This window comes from Stegostoma tigrinum, chromosome 18, assembly GCF_030684315.1.
Source record: "Stegostoma tigrinum isolate sSteTig4 chromosome 18, sSteTig4.hap1, whole genome shotgun sequence".
Taxonomy (NCBI): domain Eukaryota; kingdom Metazoa; phylum Chordata; class Chondrichthyes; order Orectolobiformes; family Stegostomatidae; genus Stegostoma; species Stegostoma tigrinum.
This window is the reverse complement of record NC_081371.1, coordinates 39,856,231-39,871,925: the sequence shown is the minus strand read 5'-3', so window position 1 is coordinate 39,871,925 and position 15,695 is coordinate 39,856,231. Positions and strand designations below refer to the sequence as shown.

At 49.5% G+C, this 15,695-nt stretch overlaps 1 protein-coding gene across 6 annotated transcripts in view; it reads right to left on the bottom strand.

Annotated features, from left to right (window-relative positions):
- ptprq (protein tyrosine phosphatase receptor type Q) overlaps positions 1–15,695 on the bottom strand; it is a 206,009-nt gene that overhangs the window by 139,515 nt on the left and 50,799 nt on the right. For all 6 annotated transcript variants that reach the window (XM_048549585.2, XM_048549586.2, XM_048549587.2 and 3 more), the window contains exons 20-22: positions 14,785–15,022; positions 10,389–10,517; positions 8,110–8,256 (exon numbers count right to left, since the gene is read on the bottom strand). In XM_048549585.2, the coding sequence (XP_048405542.2) occupies positions 8,110–8,256; positions 10,389–10,517; positions 14,785–15,022 (514 nt within the window). The remainder of the gene's footprint in view (positions 1–8,109; positions 8,257–10,388; positions 10,518–14,784; positions 15,023–15,695) is intronic.

The window sequence follows — 15,695 nt, the reverse complement described above, 5'->3', positions numbered from 1 at the left end:
GGGTCAACAGAGTCGTGTTGAGCTTCCACGTCCCCTTGCCGGCCTGCTGGTCGTCCTGCAAGTGACAGTCGGCCAGCAGGAGGCAGTGGTCAGAGAACAACATCGGCTCGACGCCGGTGGACCTGACCGAGAACGTCCGTGACACAAACAGGAAGTTTATCCTTGAGCGGATAGACCCGTCTGGCCGCGACCAGGTGTACCTCCGCTGCGCTCCGTCTGCAGGGGTGCTGAAGACGTTGAGCAGCTTGGCGTCCTTCACCATGCCCATCAGGAATCTGGACGTGACGTCCAGTTGACTCCCCCCACCCGCTGTCCCCACGCCGGATCTTCCAGCTGCATCAATGATGCAGTTGAAGTCTCCGCCTAGGATGACCGGCCTGGACGTAGCCAGCAGGGGTGGAAGCCGCTGCAGGACGGCCAACCGCTCACTGCGTACCGCTGGGGCGTACATGTTGATCAGCCTCAGGGGAGCGTTCCCATAGGTGATGTCAGCCACTAGGAGGCGCCCCCCTCACCAACTCCTGAACTTGAGAGATGGTGAAGTTGCGCCCCCGCAGCAGAATAGCCAGGCCCGAGGAGCGACAGTCATTACCCCCCGACCAGATCGAAGGCCCACAGGTCCAGGCGCCGGACCATTTCCTGTACCTGCCGAGGTGCGGTATCCCGCACTCCTGCAGAAACAGGAGGTCCGCCTTGATGGTGGTCAGGTAGGCCAACGTGGACACACATCTTGCAGTTGACTTGATGCTGCGCACATTAATGCTCGCAACTCGTACCCCCATTGTGGGCAGTGACCGCAGTACCCTCCCCAAGTCCAAGGTCCAGCCCCTCCATCTGTCCCTGCATGCCCATTGCCCGGGCTAACTGCTGGACGCTCTCCGGGCTCAGGAAACCGCCCGTGCTGCCTTCCGGGTGGCATCCCCCAGTCAGGGGTGCGGAGGCAGGAGGGTCCAGCTCCGGGTCAGGCTGGGGACGCGCTGTTTCCTCCTTCCCGCCTGGAAGTCCCGGGGGGCCCTCCAGTGCTCCAGCGGCACTTGACTGGGTGTCGGAGGGAGCCTCAGGACGCCTCCCGTCACCTGGAAGCGGGGTGCTGCTTTCCTTCCCCCTCGAGATCTTTAACTTCTGCTTCGGGTGGGCCCTCTCCAAATCCCACTCGTCAGAGGAGCTCTTATAGCCCCCCTGTAGCTGCCTCTTCCCGCCTGATGGTTGCGGTTCCTGGGTCCATCGACGCACCTTCCTCCTTGCTTTCCGGACCGTCATCCACTCCCCTGGGTCGCCTGTCGCCGCCTCCATCGACTCCGGGTTGTCGTCGGGGGGAGCGGAGACTGCAGGTGCGCTTTGCTGGCCTCGGGCCCATCCTGCGGGGCTGGGCCCTCCTGCACGGCCTGACCCTCCTGCACATTAGTGGGGTCCTTGCTGGGCCCTGGTGCCTTCCTTTCCTCCGGGGGGGCTGGCCCCGCATTGCCCCTGCCGGCGACCTGGGCGTAGGTGGTACCCCGCCGCGGGCATGCCCTATAGAGGTGGCCCGCTTCCCCGCAAAGGTTGCAGCTTTTCTCTTGGGGGCAATCCTTTGCAAGGTGTCCCTCCTCCCTGCAGATGGTGGCTTTGCAGTCGGCTGCCACGTGACGTGACCTACCACAGGCATGGCAGACTTTAGGTTGCCCTGCATAGGTCAGGTAGCCCCTGCTCCCGCCGATCGCGAAGCTGGGCTGTGGGTGTACGACATTCCCGTCCGCGCCCATCCTCAGCGTCACCTTGACCTGCCTCTTACTCGTCCAGGTGCCAAAGGGGTCCATGATGTCAGTTAGGTCCCCTTCCACCTTCACGTACCTTCCAAGGAAGGTCAGGATATCAACTGCTGGCACATGCAGGTTGTACATGTGTACAGTCACCATACGGCTCCTCTGTGCTGGCATCACAAACAGCGGGACAGCAGTCAATACAGAGAGGGGGCCCTCACTTTCTTTCTCCTTGAAAACCTCCAGGAAGCGCTCGCAAAGCTTGGCACTCCTGAAGATCACGTCGTAAAAACCTCCTCCGGGGAAATCCTGCAGGCAGTAAATGTCCGCAGCAGCGAACCCACAACAGTCCAACCGGACCCTCTTCACGAAGAAGGTGCGGTCCACAGGTGCACCTTCATCCACCTTCTTTACAGAAACACGGATGGTGTTCCGGATCCCCTGACCTGGGGCACGAGCAATTGCCGCAGCCATCGTTGCAGGTTGGCTGCTCCCCTGAACCAGCGTTAGGCCGAAGCCAGCATTAAGATCCACTGGTCGCAAGAGTGCACAGCCAACCCGACGTCTTCCTTTCACCTCTAACCCAGCACTCTCCTCCTCTCGGGCCACAAGAGAGTGGGTCTTTATTTTGTTCCAGATGTTCCACTGAGCTTGAAGGTTTGTTTCCAGATGTTTCGTCACCATTCTAGGTAACATCAACAGTGAGCCTCCAACGAAGCGCTGGTGTTATGTCCCGCTTTCTATTTATCTGTTTAGGTGTCCTTGGGTTGGTGATGTCATTTCCTGTTCTTTTTCCTCAGAGGATGGTAGATTGGCTCCAAATCAATCTACCATCCTTTGAGGAAAAGAACAGGAAATGATATCACCAATGCAGGAAATGACATCACCAACCCAAGGAAACCTAAACAGATAAACAGAAAGCGGGACATAACACCAGTGCTTTGTTGGAGGCTCACTGTTGACGTTACCTAGAATGGTGACTGATTATCTGGGAACAAACCTTCCAGCTCAGTGAACCAGCTTACATCCAGAACAAAATAAAGACCCACTCTTCTGTGGACCGAGACTAGGAGAGCGCTGTGTTGGAGGTGGAAGGACAATGTCGGGTTGGCTGTGCACCCTTGCAACCGGTGGATCTTAATGCTGGCTTCGGCCTAACGCTGGTTCAGGGGAGCAGCCAACCTGCAACGATGGCTGCGGCAAGTGCTCGTGCCCCAGGTCAGGGAGTCCGGAACACCATCCGTGTTTCCGTAAAGAAAGTGGATGAAGGTGCACCTGTGGACCGCACTTTCTTCGTGAAGAGGGTCCTGTTGGACTGCTGCGGGTTCGCTGCTGCGGACATTTACTGCCTGCAGGATTTCCCCGGAGGAGGTTTTTACGATGTGACCTTCAGGAGTGCCAAGCTTTGCGAGCGCTTCCTGGAGGTTTTCAAGGAGAAAGGAGGTGAGGGCCCCCTCTCTGTACTGTCCGCTGTCCCGCTGTTTGTGATGCCAGCGCAGAGGAGCCGTATGGTGACTGTACACATGTACAACCCGCATGTGCCAGCAGTCGATGTCCTGACCTTCCTTGGAAGGTATGTGAAGGTGGAAGGGGACCTAACTGACATCATGGACCCCTTTGGCATCTGGACGAGTAAGAGGCAGGTCAAGGTGACGCTGAGGATGGGCGCAGATGGGAACATCATACACCCACCGTCCAGCTTTGCGATCGGCGGGAGCTACCTGACCTATGCAGGGCAACCTAAAGTCTGCCATGCCTGTGGTAGGTCACGTCACGTCACGTGGCGGCTGACTGCAAAGCCACCATCTGCAGGAGCTGCAGGGAGGAGGGACACCTTGCAAAGGATTGCCTACAAGAGAAAAGCTGCAACCTTTGCAGGGAAGCGGGCCACCTCTATAGGGCATGCCCGCAGCGGGGGACCACCTACGCCCGGGTCGCCGGCAGGGGCAATGCGGGGCCAGCCCCCCTGGAGGAAAGGAAGGCACCAGGGCCCAGCAAGGACCCCACTAATGTGCAGGAGGGCCAGGTCGTGCAGGAGGGGACAGCCCCGCAGGATGGGCCCGAGGCCAGCAAAGCGCCCCTGCAGGCTCCGCTCCCCCCCGACAACCCGGAGTCAATGGAGACAGCAACAGGCGACCCAGAGGCAGCTACAGGGGGGCTATAAGAGCTCCTCTGACGAGGGAGATTTGGAGAGGGCCCACCCAAAGCAGAATTTAAAGATCTCGAGGGGGAAGGAAAGCAGCACCCCGCTTCCAGGTGACGGGAGGCGTCCTGAGGCTCCCTCCGACACCCAGTCAAGTGCCGCTGGGGCACTGGAGGGCCCCCTGGGACTTCCAGGCGGGAAGGAGGAAACAGCGCGTCCCTAGCCTGACCCAGAGCCAGACCCTCCTGCCTCCGTACCCCCGACTGGGGGATGCCACAGGGAAGGCAGCACGGACGGTTTCCTGAGCCCGGAGAGCGTCCAGCAGTTAGCCCGGGCAAAGGGCATGAAGGGACAGATGGAGGGCCTGGGCCTTGGACTTGGGGAGGGTACTGCGGTCACTGCCCGCAATGAGGGTACGAGTTGCGAGCATTAATGTGCGCAGTGTCAAGTCCACCGCAAGATGTCTATCTACGTTGGCCTACCTGACCACCGTCAAGGCGGACCTCCTGTTTCTGCAGGAGTGCGGGATACCGCACCTCGGCAGGTACGGGAAATGGTCCGGCGTCCGGACCTGTGGGCCTTCGATCTGGTCGGGGGATAATGACTGTCGCTCCTCGGGCCTGGCTATTCTGCTGCGGGGGCACGACTTCACCATCTCTCAAGTTCAGGAGGTGGTGGGGGTGGAGGGGCGCCGCCTAGTGGCTGACGTCACCTACAGGAACGCTCCCCTGAGGCTGAGCGACGTGTACGCCCCAGCGGTACGGAATGAGCGGTTGGCCGTCCTGCAGCGGCTTCCACCCCTGCTGGCTACGTCCAGGCCAGTCATCCTAGGCGGAGACTTCAGCTGCATCATCGATGCAGATGGAAGATCCGGTGTGGGGACAGCGGGTGGGGGGAGTCAACTGGACGTCACATCCAGATTCCTGATGGGCACGGTGAAGGACGCCAAGTTGCTCGATGTCTTCAGCACCCCTGCAGACGGAGCGCAGCAGAGGTACACTTGGTCGCGGCCAGATGGGTCTATTCGCTCAAGGATAGACTTCCTGTTTGTGTCACGGGCGTTCTCGGTCAGGTCCACCGGCGTCGAGCCGGTGTTCTTCTCTGACCACCGCCTCCTGCTGGCCGACTGTCACTTACAGGACGACCAGCCGGCCGGCAAGGGGATGTGGAAGCTCAACACGACTGTTGACCCCAGAGAACGTCGAGGAGCTTAAGAGGGAGTACTCCGGTTGGAGAACCGTGAAACCCCTCTTTGAGTCTCCGGGCGACTGGTGGGAGATGATGAAGGCGAACATCAAGAGGTTATTTGTCCTCAAGGGTGTTCGAAAGGCGAGAGAGAGGCGGTGAAAGCTGTCGTGACTCCAGAAAGGCTCATTCTGCAGTTGATGGGGGGATCGATGTCACGGAGGAGCTCCGCAAGGTGAGGGGCCAGAAAGCCTCGCTCTTCGCGGAGGCCTCCAGGATAATCTTCCGAACCAGGGTCCGCTCCGTGGCGCAGGACAAGACGTGCTCGCGTTTCTTCTTTCAGAAGGTGCACAAAGAGAGCTCTGTGCTTAGCCGGCTGAAGGAGGACGATGGCTCGGTGACGTCGTCTCGGCCCGAGATTTTGAGGATCAGCAGATCCTTCTATGCCGGACTGTACGACACGGAGCCCACGGACAGCACGGCCTCCGAGTCGTTCCTGTCGTCTATCACGGAGGTCTTAGACGACGGCACGAGGGAGTGGCTGGACCGGCCGATATCCCTGGATGAGCTGACCAGAGCCCTCAAGTCCTTGGAGAGGAATAGGACTCCCGGGAGCGACGGCTTACCGGTCGAGCTATGTTCTGCTCTGTGGGACCTGGTTGGCCAGGACCTGCTGGAGGTGTACCATAGTGCTCTTCGGGCAGGGGAAATGTGCAGGTCCATGAGGAAGGGCATCATCACCCTCATTTACAAGAGGAAGGGGGAGAGGGAAGAAATTAAGAATTGGCGTCCCTTTTCACTATTGAACGTGGACTACAAAATCCTGGCCAAGGTCATAGCCAAACGTGTCAAGTCTGTCCTGGAGTCGGTGATTCACCCTGACCAAACCTGTGCTGTGCCAGGCAGGAAGATCGCTGAGAGCCTTGTGCTCATCAGGGATACGATCGCCTACGTACAGCACAGGCGGGTGGACACCTGCCTCGTCAGCCTGGACCAGGAGAAGGCCTTCGACAGGGGGTCTCATGCTTACATGAGGGACGTCCTCTCCAAATTGGGGTTCGGGGAGGGCATCCACAATTGGATCCGGCTGCTCTACACCAACATCGTTAGCGCAGTCTTGATCAACGGGTGGGAATCAGACAGTTTTCCTGTTAGATCTGGAGTCAGGCAGGGCTGCCCACTCTCTCCTGCCTCATTTGTGTGCTGTGTGGAGCCCTTCGCCGCTTCCATCAGGAAGGACGTGAGCCTGAAGGGCATGACTATCCCAGGCAGCGGAGGCCTTCAGGTCAAGGCCTCCCTGTGCATGGACGATGTCGCTGTCTTTTGCACCGATCGTTGGTCGGTGAGTAGACTATTGGGCATCTGCAGCCAGTTTGAACTGGCCTCGGGTGCCAAAGTCAATAGGGGTAAGAGCGAGGTCATGTTCTTCGGGAACTGGGACGACCGCTCCTTCATCCCCTTCACCGTCAGGGCAGACTACCTGAAGGTGCTGGGTGTTTGGTTTGGTGGAGCTGGGGCGTGCACTAAGACTTGGGAGGAGCGTATCACCAAACTGAAGCAGAAGCTGGGCAGGTGGACACTCCGGTCCTTCTCCATTGTCGGTAAGAACCTGGTTGTCAGGTGCGAGGGGCTTTCGGTACTGTTGTATGTGGCGCAGGCCTGGCCCATTCCCTGGACCTGCGCCACTGCGGTCACCCAGGGCATCTTCCACTTCATTTGGGGGTCGAGGATGGACCGGGTCTGCAGGGACACCATGTACAAAGACCTGGAAAATGGGGGAAAAGGGCGTACCGAACACCACCCTCGCCCTGACGGCTACCTTTGTGTGCGGCTGCATCAAGCTGTGCATAGATCCTCAGTACGCAAACACCAAGTGTCACTACTTACAGAGGTTCTACCTGTCCTCGCTGTTGCGAAGGATGGGCCTGGCTTCGTTGCCGCGGAATGCTCCGAGTAGTTGGACCGTTCCGTACCACCTGTCCTTTGTGGAGAAATTTTTGAAAGGAAACACCTTTGACCACAAGGCCGTCAGGCAGTGGTCAGCACGTAGTATTCTCGAGACCCTTCGGGAAAAGGAGAGGGTGGATCCCGTCGTGTGGTTCCCCACGCAGACTGCCAAAGTCGTTTGGCAGAATGCCTCATCGCCAGAACTTTCAAACAAGCACAAGGACATTGCTTGGCTGGCGGTGAGAGGGGCTCTGCCAGTGGGATCCTTTATGCATGCCCGGAATCTCTGCGCCATCGCATGCTGCCCTCGAGGTGGCTGCGGGGGGGACGAGACTGTCGATCACCTCCTTCTGGACTGTGCCTATGCGCAGGAGGTCTGGAGGGGGATGCAGTGGTATTTGTCGAAGTTCGTCCCGAGCAGCTCCGTGACACGGGACTCCGTCCTCTCCGGGCTGTTTCCCGGGACGCACACTGAGACCAACATCAACTGCGCCTGGAGGACTATCAATGTGGTGAAAGACCCTCTTTGGTCTGCCCGCAAATTGCTGGTCTGCCAGCTGAAAGAACTGACCCCGACCGAGTGTTGCAGACTGGCGCACTCCAACGTCCAGGACTACGTGCTGAGGGGCGAGCTATAGCTTGGGGCAGCCGCCGCCAAGGCGCGGTGGGGAAAGACCACGGTATGAACCCCATTGCCCAGAATAGAAAAAAGAGCCCTATATGGTACCTGGGCCCAGCTGGCGCCTTCCCCAACTGGTCAGGGGGCCAACTGGGACTGTGCGGGGTGACGACTGCCGGGGTATTTTCTTTGCTTTGTTTTTTTTTGCCTTTAGTTGGTGTACGTACCCCCTGGATAACCCAGAGCGGCTTGCATGACTGGGTAGGTGTATAAATGTTTTATTTTTTGTACATCTTATGAATAGAGTATATTTTTTCAATTATTAAAAAGGTGATGAAACGTCTGAAAACTAACCTTCCAGCTCAACGAGCAAACTCACATCCAGAAACTCAACCTGAGCTACAAATCTTCTCAGAAGATATATGCCACTACTTCAATGACGTGCATCAATTTTCCACTACATCTTTTATAGTTACCTTCCGATGATGTCGTGATTTCAACACTGGCTTTTGGTCCAAGTCCAACCACTGTCTCGGCAGTTACAAACACTTCATATCTTGTAAATGGCAGCAGGTTCATAAAGAAGAACATCATCCCTCTGGTGCTGTTCTGTGATATTTTCCCTAAATTTGAGAACATGTAAATATATTTGCCGTCAGCAACTCACACAGAAAGTAACTATTTTCAAAATAAATATGATCAAAGTCTATAATAATCATTAGTTTTGTCACAACACATGTTTTAGGAGTGAATTTGCTCAGTATCTCAGACTGTGAACTAGGAGACAGGGAAAGATAAATATTGGGTAGGGGCAGGGGTCTGTCCAACTAGTCATCTTTCTGCCACTGCTGATATTTTACTGGAGTTTGCAAAGTCAGCAAACAGAGCCTCTCCCTAAGGCCAAGTGAAGGTCTTCTGTGGCCAAAGAGGAGGAAAACAGGATATTGTATAAATAGGAGAGAGTTCAGAACGCTGTGGCAAGGAGGGATCTAGGTGTTTTATTTGAGAATTTTAAAAGCTTAGCAGTTAGTCACAATAAATAGTTACAAAAGCAAGTGTGATGTTGGCCTTTAGTGCAAAAACAAAGGACTTTAAAATAGGGGAATCCTGCCAAAAATGCAAGGGTATCCATACCAGCACACGGTGTACAGTGTACTTAAGGAGGGATATGCTTGCATTGGATTCAGCTCAGAGAAGGTTCACTGGTCTGATTCCCAAGTGAAAGAGACAACAAGGTGTAGAGCTGGATGAACACAGGCCAAGCAGCATCTTAGGAGCAGGAAACAAAAGAGTTGTTTTATGAGGAAAGGTTGAGCATGTTAGACGTTGAAGTTTAGAAGAAAGAGATTTTATTGAATATCAAAATTCTGATAGAACTTAACATAACAAATGCTGAGAGGATGTCTCCCCTTATAAGTTTCAAAATAAGGGAGTTTCACATTTAAGATGGAGGTGGGGAAGAATATCATCTCCTAGAGGCTCTCCAAACAACAGTCAAAGCTGACTTATTGAATGTATCCAAGGAAGTGTTAGACAAAGATTGGAAAAATTCTAATAGCCACTTAAGGGGCTTCAAATATCCAAGACGGTCAAGTTATCTTTTTAAATTCATTCATGGGACATGGGTAGACCAGCATTTATTGTACTTTCCTAATGGCCATTGAGGCACTGACGGTGAGCTGTATTCTTGGACTGTTGCAAACTTTGGGTATCAGGTCACCCAAAGCACTATTAGGGAGTTCCACAATTTTGATCGCATGATAATGAAGGACCAGTGATGTGGTTCCAAGTAAGGATTGTGTGTGGTTTGAAATTGAATTTACAGGAGGTGATGTTCTCACATGTCTATTGCCCATGTCCTTCCAAATGGTAGAGATTACAGGTTTGAAGTTACTTTTTAAGGATCCTGGGTGGGTTGCTACAGCACATCTTGTTGACGATACACAAAGATTGGCCGTGTTCCAATGGTGCAGGGCATATATTTTGAAGGTTGTGGATGGGATCCCAATTAGGAGGGCTTCTTTGTTCCAGATGGTGCCAAACTTCCTTTTAATATTCTTAGGGCTGCAACCATCCAGGCAAATGGACAGCATTCCCTGGCATTCTTGATATGTGCCTTGTAGAGTATGGACAGTCATTGCAGAGGTAGGCGGTGTATTATTTGTTGCTGAATTCCTAGCCTCTGACCAGTTCTTGTAGTCACAGTATTTATTTGGCTGGTCCAGTTCACGTTCTGATCAATGTAACCCTTAGGATGTTGATACTGGGGAGGAGGGGAGGTGTGATTCAACAATAGTAATAATGTTAAATATCAAATTAAGACAGTTAGGTTCCCTTTTACTAAAAACGATCATTGTTTGGCATTTGTGTGGTGTGAACATTACTTGCCACTTATCAGTCCAAGTCAAGATGTTGTCCAGGTCTTGTGCATGTAACAGGTAAAATACCATTGGGGTGTGTACACCGTGGGCATATCACATCTGCTATTCCACCCAATTTTATATCCCTCCTCCCACTTCCAAAGAGCTCCCTTGTGGCACAGAAGGAGAGGGTAATATTTCCACGAAGGAAAAATTGAGATAAAGGGCAAAAATATGGAAGGGAACATTTACAGCCAAACTGAAATTGACCAGAACATCTAAGCAAGATAAACCAGGTGTTCCTTTCCTCGGAACAGGAATATAGGTTTCCTAGGTAACTTAGGAGTACAAAGTCTGTAATAATGGAATTTAACATCGAAGTTTACAACACTTACCAAATGGGCCATTGAGCTCAACTCTGTAAGAGAATCTTCCTGTAACTGCTGAAGGTGGATCCCAATTAATTAGGAATGACTTTGATGTAACCTTGCTTACAATTAGGTTTTGAGGTGAGTCTTCTGGAACTGCAAACAGTTATTTCACACCTTTATCTCAGCAACCACTGACAATCCACATACACACTAATTATTATTTCTGGTAAGTTTGTTAATATATTAAATAAATAAGAGAGCATAGCAATTTAAACGCTAATGTATTGGCATGGGCGGGGGGGGGGGGGTGGCGAAGGATAATATCTTAAATCCACACGTACTAACATTTTCTTTCTTTCTTTCAAACAGCATTATATATTGCATTCAACAAACAAAGAACAAAAAACAATACAGCAAGCAAGTACAGGCCCTTTGGCCCTCCAAGCCTCTGCCAACACACTTTGCCCTTTCTTACTAAAACTGTATTCACTTACAGGATCAGTCCCGCTACCCCCTTCCTATTCATGTATTCAACCAGGTTTTCCTTGATGAAAATTCTTCCAACTGAACAGGACAGAAATAACAATACCACCTGGAGGGTCAGGAACCTCACTTAGACTTTACATTCCAGTGGTGAGGTGGAGTGTGGGGAGATGTGTCGTGGATAGATTTTCCACATGCAATTCCCAAAATTTCCATCTCTCATTCTCTCTTGGATCTTAGCAGAACTCACAGCAGTTAAGAATTTTCCCTATTGTGCTCACATCAGAAATGAGAATGTTTTCATTCCAGGCATTTAGAACTGGATTTCCTGTAGTGTCAGGGTAACAATATGTGACCTATTGGCAAGTGGCAACACACACCTACCATTATGTGATAGTGAATCAATGAATCTGACTGCAATTTCTAATTTCATCCTTCAGAAGGCACTCCAGCAACCTGAGGTTAAATAATGGTGGACATTTTAGTAGCGATGATAGAAATAGTCAGAAATGTGAAATAAGTGCTCAAGTATAGCCTGTAAGAAAAAAGTTCCCACAGCCCAATACGCAATACAGACTAACAGGTGACAAAACAACAGATTTACTGAATCTACCTCTTGTCACACCTAGCTATGACCATATGTCCTCCTCCAACAATAACTTAGTTTTATGAAGTGTCTTTAATTTAATAAAACAACCTAAGATACATTACAGGGGCACGATGATTCAAAATCTGACTGCAGTGGAGATATTATTTCAGATGAAGAAATGCTCAGTTTAAGAGATAGGCTTAAGGTCTGGCTTAAAAATACACACTAACTAAAAGCTTGTACAGTGATGTCAGTGAGATTAAAATTGGAGATGCTTACATGGCCAAAATTAGAGAAGTGCAAATATGTAGGAGAGTTGTGGAGCTGGAGGAGATTACAGAGATGGGGATGGATAAGGATGCAAAGGGATTTGAAAATAACGATAAGCATTTTCAATTGAAGACTTTGCTGGACTGGGAGCCCAATCTCAGTTAAACAATGGAATGAAAGATAAATGCACATAAACCTCAGTTTTGGACAATTTCAAGTTTATAAAAGGTGGAATATGTGAAGGACAGAAAAGTCTAAAAGGTAACAAAGGCTTGAATGGGAGTTTTAGCAATTAATAAAGTTGATGAACTGGGCAGGGATCAAGCTGCAGGATGTTACAGAGATGGAAATAGACAATGTTAGTAATTCCACAACATCTATGACACCACAGTTGCAAACAGTCTATTTTTGCCTCAGACATTTGCCAGACAGTCAGATGGAGCAGATAGATAGGAAATGGAAGTGGAGTGGGGGCTGAAAATGGCTTCAGTCTAATCAATACATTTGCTCATCCAGCAATGGATGTTAGATAAGAAGTCAGACAACAAAGTTGCAGTGTGATAGTGAGTTGAACAGTTATTGTTTTGAGGACACAGGGCAATACTTGAAGTGAAATCTCAGCTAACCCAGAAGCTAAGGGAGGCCAAGTTGGGTGATCAGCAATTTAGTGGCGAAAGGATTGAAATGACAGAACATGGGCCTAATGGACAAGATGAGCTCAGAGACTGAATGAGTGGAGAGATAGGAGAGAAATGAGAAAGGATGCAAATTCAGGGTTAGGGAGGGTGGGCAGAACTTTAATGAAGTCTCGCCAGATAGGCAAGGGAGAGGAAGGAAGGTTAGCAGAGTAATCCAATCAGACATTCATGATTTTGGTCTTGATCTTCACTAAGAAATCCATGATTTCCTTGCACTTAATGTTATCAGTGAGTGTGGAGATGACAGGGGAAAAGAGTTTAAAGAAAACAATTTGCAGGAAAGAAAATAAATCGGATGTTATCTTTGCATTCCAGGATGATCCTAGAGTAAAGAGCAATACTGTTAACTATAGAACCGGATCATACTTGATGTGGTACAGCCCAATCAAACTCTGGTTAGCTACACCAGTCATATTTTTCAAGTTTGCATCCTTTGGACCAAAAAGGAGTGGGGTTAGTGGCTTTACCAGGGGAATTACCAGGGTGAGGAAGACTAGATTAACAAAGGTGGAAGTAGGCATATTGTTGATGCAGAAATGTTGTGGTGTATGGAAGGCCAAAGATTGGACCAGTCTGAATTTTGAAAGCACAGTTGTATACGAATTGGGTGTTATTCTTACCAGAGGCAAATACAGAAGGGAGATAGGCTGGGGCAGGAAGGGGGATATGGCCAATGAGTGATAAAAGGAGGTGATCAGAGATGGCATAAAATCTGAATTAGTTCCACAAACTCACGAACCTTAATTCCTCCTCCCAAATAAAGTTCTGGAAACCACCTTACCCAAGTACATGAATTTCCCTCCATTAAAGCATATCATTAAAACAAAACCCCATCCTAAATTCCCTTCCCCTAAATTAACAGGCATATTGTGTGATAGGTGAGCATAGGTGTATGGAATTAATCTCTAAACTGCACATGGAATCTTCTCCTTGGTCAAGCAAATATTCCCATCCACACTGACCACTGCTTTAGTTATGGGAGGCTATATTCCCCATTCTACACATCAACCATCACCTAGATAACTGGATCCACACCCCTCAGCAAAACAGCTATAACCCACCTCCCACTCCTGTAAACTGAATATTATTTTACCTTTTCTGAGCATGTGATTCACTCAGTATCACTTTGCAGACTGGAGTTAAACTTCCTGACCCTTATTCCATCTATACCCATCCATCCTTTCTCACCACTCTTCCTGTTTCCTCCTTTATCTCCTACATGTTTCTTCCTTCTTCCACAATCTAATTCTCCTCCACCACTCGTGGTGTAATTAAAATATGCATGTGAGACAACCAAAATTGTACACAGTACTTGAACTCAGAACAATTAAGGCCTATAAAGTTCACCAAAGGCTCCTTATTTTTGTGTCAATGTCTGTAGATAGTATTTTTTAAGTATTTTATAGTGTTCCTTCATTCGCCACATTTATTTTCCCAATAATCTTTTAAGTCTACTCACATGTTTCCCCAGATGCTAAATATACAAACAGTACACATAAACTACTTAATAAATGCATAAATTAAGTATACAGTAATAGTATTACTTAAGGATGTGAGTTTGCTCGCTGTGCTGGAAGGTTAGTTTTCAGACGTTTCATCACCATTCTAGGTAACATTAGTGAGCCTCCAGTGAAGCGTTGGTGTTATGTCCCACTTTCTATTTATCTGTTTAGGGTTCCTTGGGTTGGTGATGTCATTTCCTGTTCTTTTTTCCTTAGAGGATGGTAGATTGGCTCCAAATCAATGTGTTTGTTGATGGAGTTCCAGTTGGAAAGCTATGCTTCTAGGAATTCTCATGTGTGTCTCTGTTTGGCTTGTCCTAGGATGGATGTGTTGTCCCAATCAAAGTGGTGTCCTTCCTCACCTGTATGTAAGGATACGAGTGATAGTGGGTCATGTCGTTTTGTGGCTAGTTGATGTTCATGTATCCTGGTGGCTAGCTTTCTGCCTGTTTGTCCAATGTAGTGTTTGTCATAGGTCTTGCAAGGTATTTTGTAGATGATGTTCGTTTTGTTTGCTGTCTGTACAGGGTCTTTTAAGTTCATTAGTTGCTGTTTTAGTGTGTTGGTGGGTTTGTGGGCTACCGTGATGTCAAGAGGTCTGAGTAGTCTGGCAGTCATTTCCGAAATGTCTTTGATGTAGGGGAACTAACCTTCCAACTCAGCGAGCAAACTCACTTCCAGAACTCAGCCTGAGCTACAAATCTTCTCAAAACTCACTAGTATTACTTAAGCTTAAAGCATTTCTAAGGATAGGTATAACATGTTCACATTTTCTTATTTGATTATGAAATGTTGCAATGAGTGTACAAAGTAATGTGCATTTTTAAATATCCATAACGTATGTTAAAATCATCATAACATATTCTCTTATCACTTACGCCATTCTGGAGTTCTAAAGAGAGTACTTGCTGTTTGGCCTTCTCCCTCTTTTGTAAAGGCAGATACTTCGCACAGATAGGTGGTGTATGGTTTCAGCTGATCCACCATAATGCTGGCAAACTCAACGGATGTGTGGTTTTCTATTAGACTTTCTGGTGTGGCTGTTAAAAATGCATCACTGGTCGGTGGAGTAGATGAAACCAATGTTGCGGGAGTGGTGCCTGTCGAACTATCATCCTATGTAAAGAAAAATCAATGTTCATTTACATGTTAAAGTATATCAATCATACCTCAGTATTGAGAACTGTACAGAAAGATGGGTTCCTTACTAAAAACATGTTGAAGGATAACTACCTGATCATTCATGTCAGGTCAAAAATTGACAAATAGCTAGATACAAGTAAATTCAGGCCATTTTAGCTACATTTACTATGTGGCATTTACAAATAAAATGAAACAAGAAAATTGTTCTTTCTTAAATCCATCAGGCGAGCTTAGCTGGCTGGATAGCTGGTTTGCTATGCAGCATGATGCCAACAGCGTGGGTCCAATCCTGTACTGGCTGAGATTACCATGAAGGCTCCTCCTTCTCAACCTCTTCCCTTGCTTGAGATGTGGTGATCCTCAGCTTAAACCACCACTAGTTATTTCTCTCTAATGAGAGAGTTGGACACAGGTGACTAAATTTACTTTTACTACAAATCTTGGAGCTCACACTTAGGGCCAAATTTAGTAGAAATATTAGCAATCCTGCCCACTGCAGAGCCATTAGCAATCCTGATGGGATGAAATCCCAATGAGGAATTTGTGTTTGCCATCAAGGTTCCCAGAGCGTTCACGACAAAGACTGCTGGCTCTAAGATTCCCCTGCGCTCACATCACCCCATCAACCTCCAGATTCAACGCATCA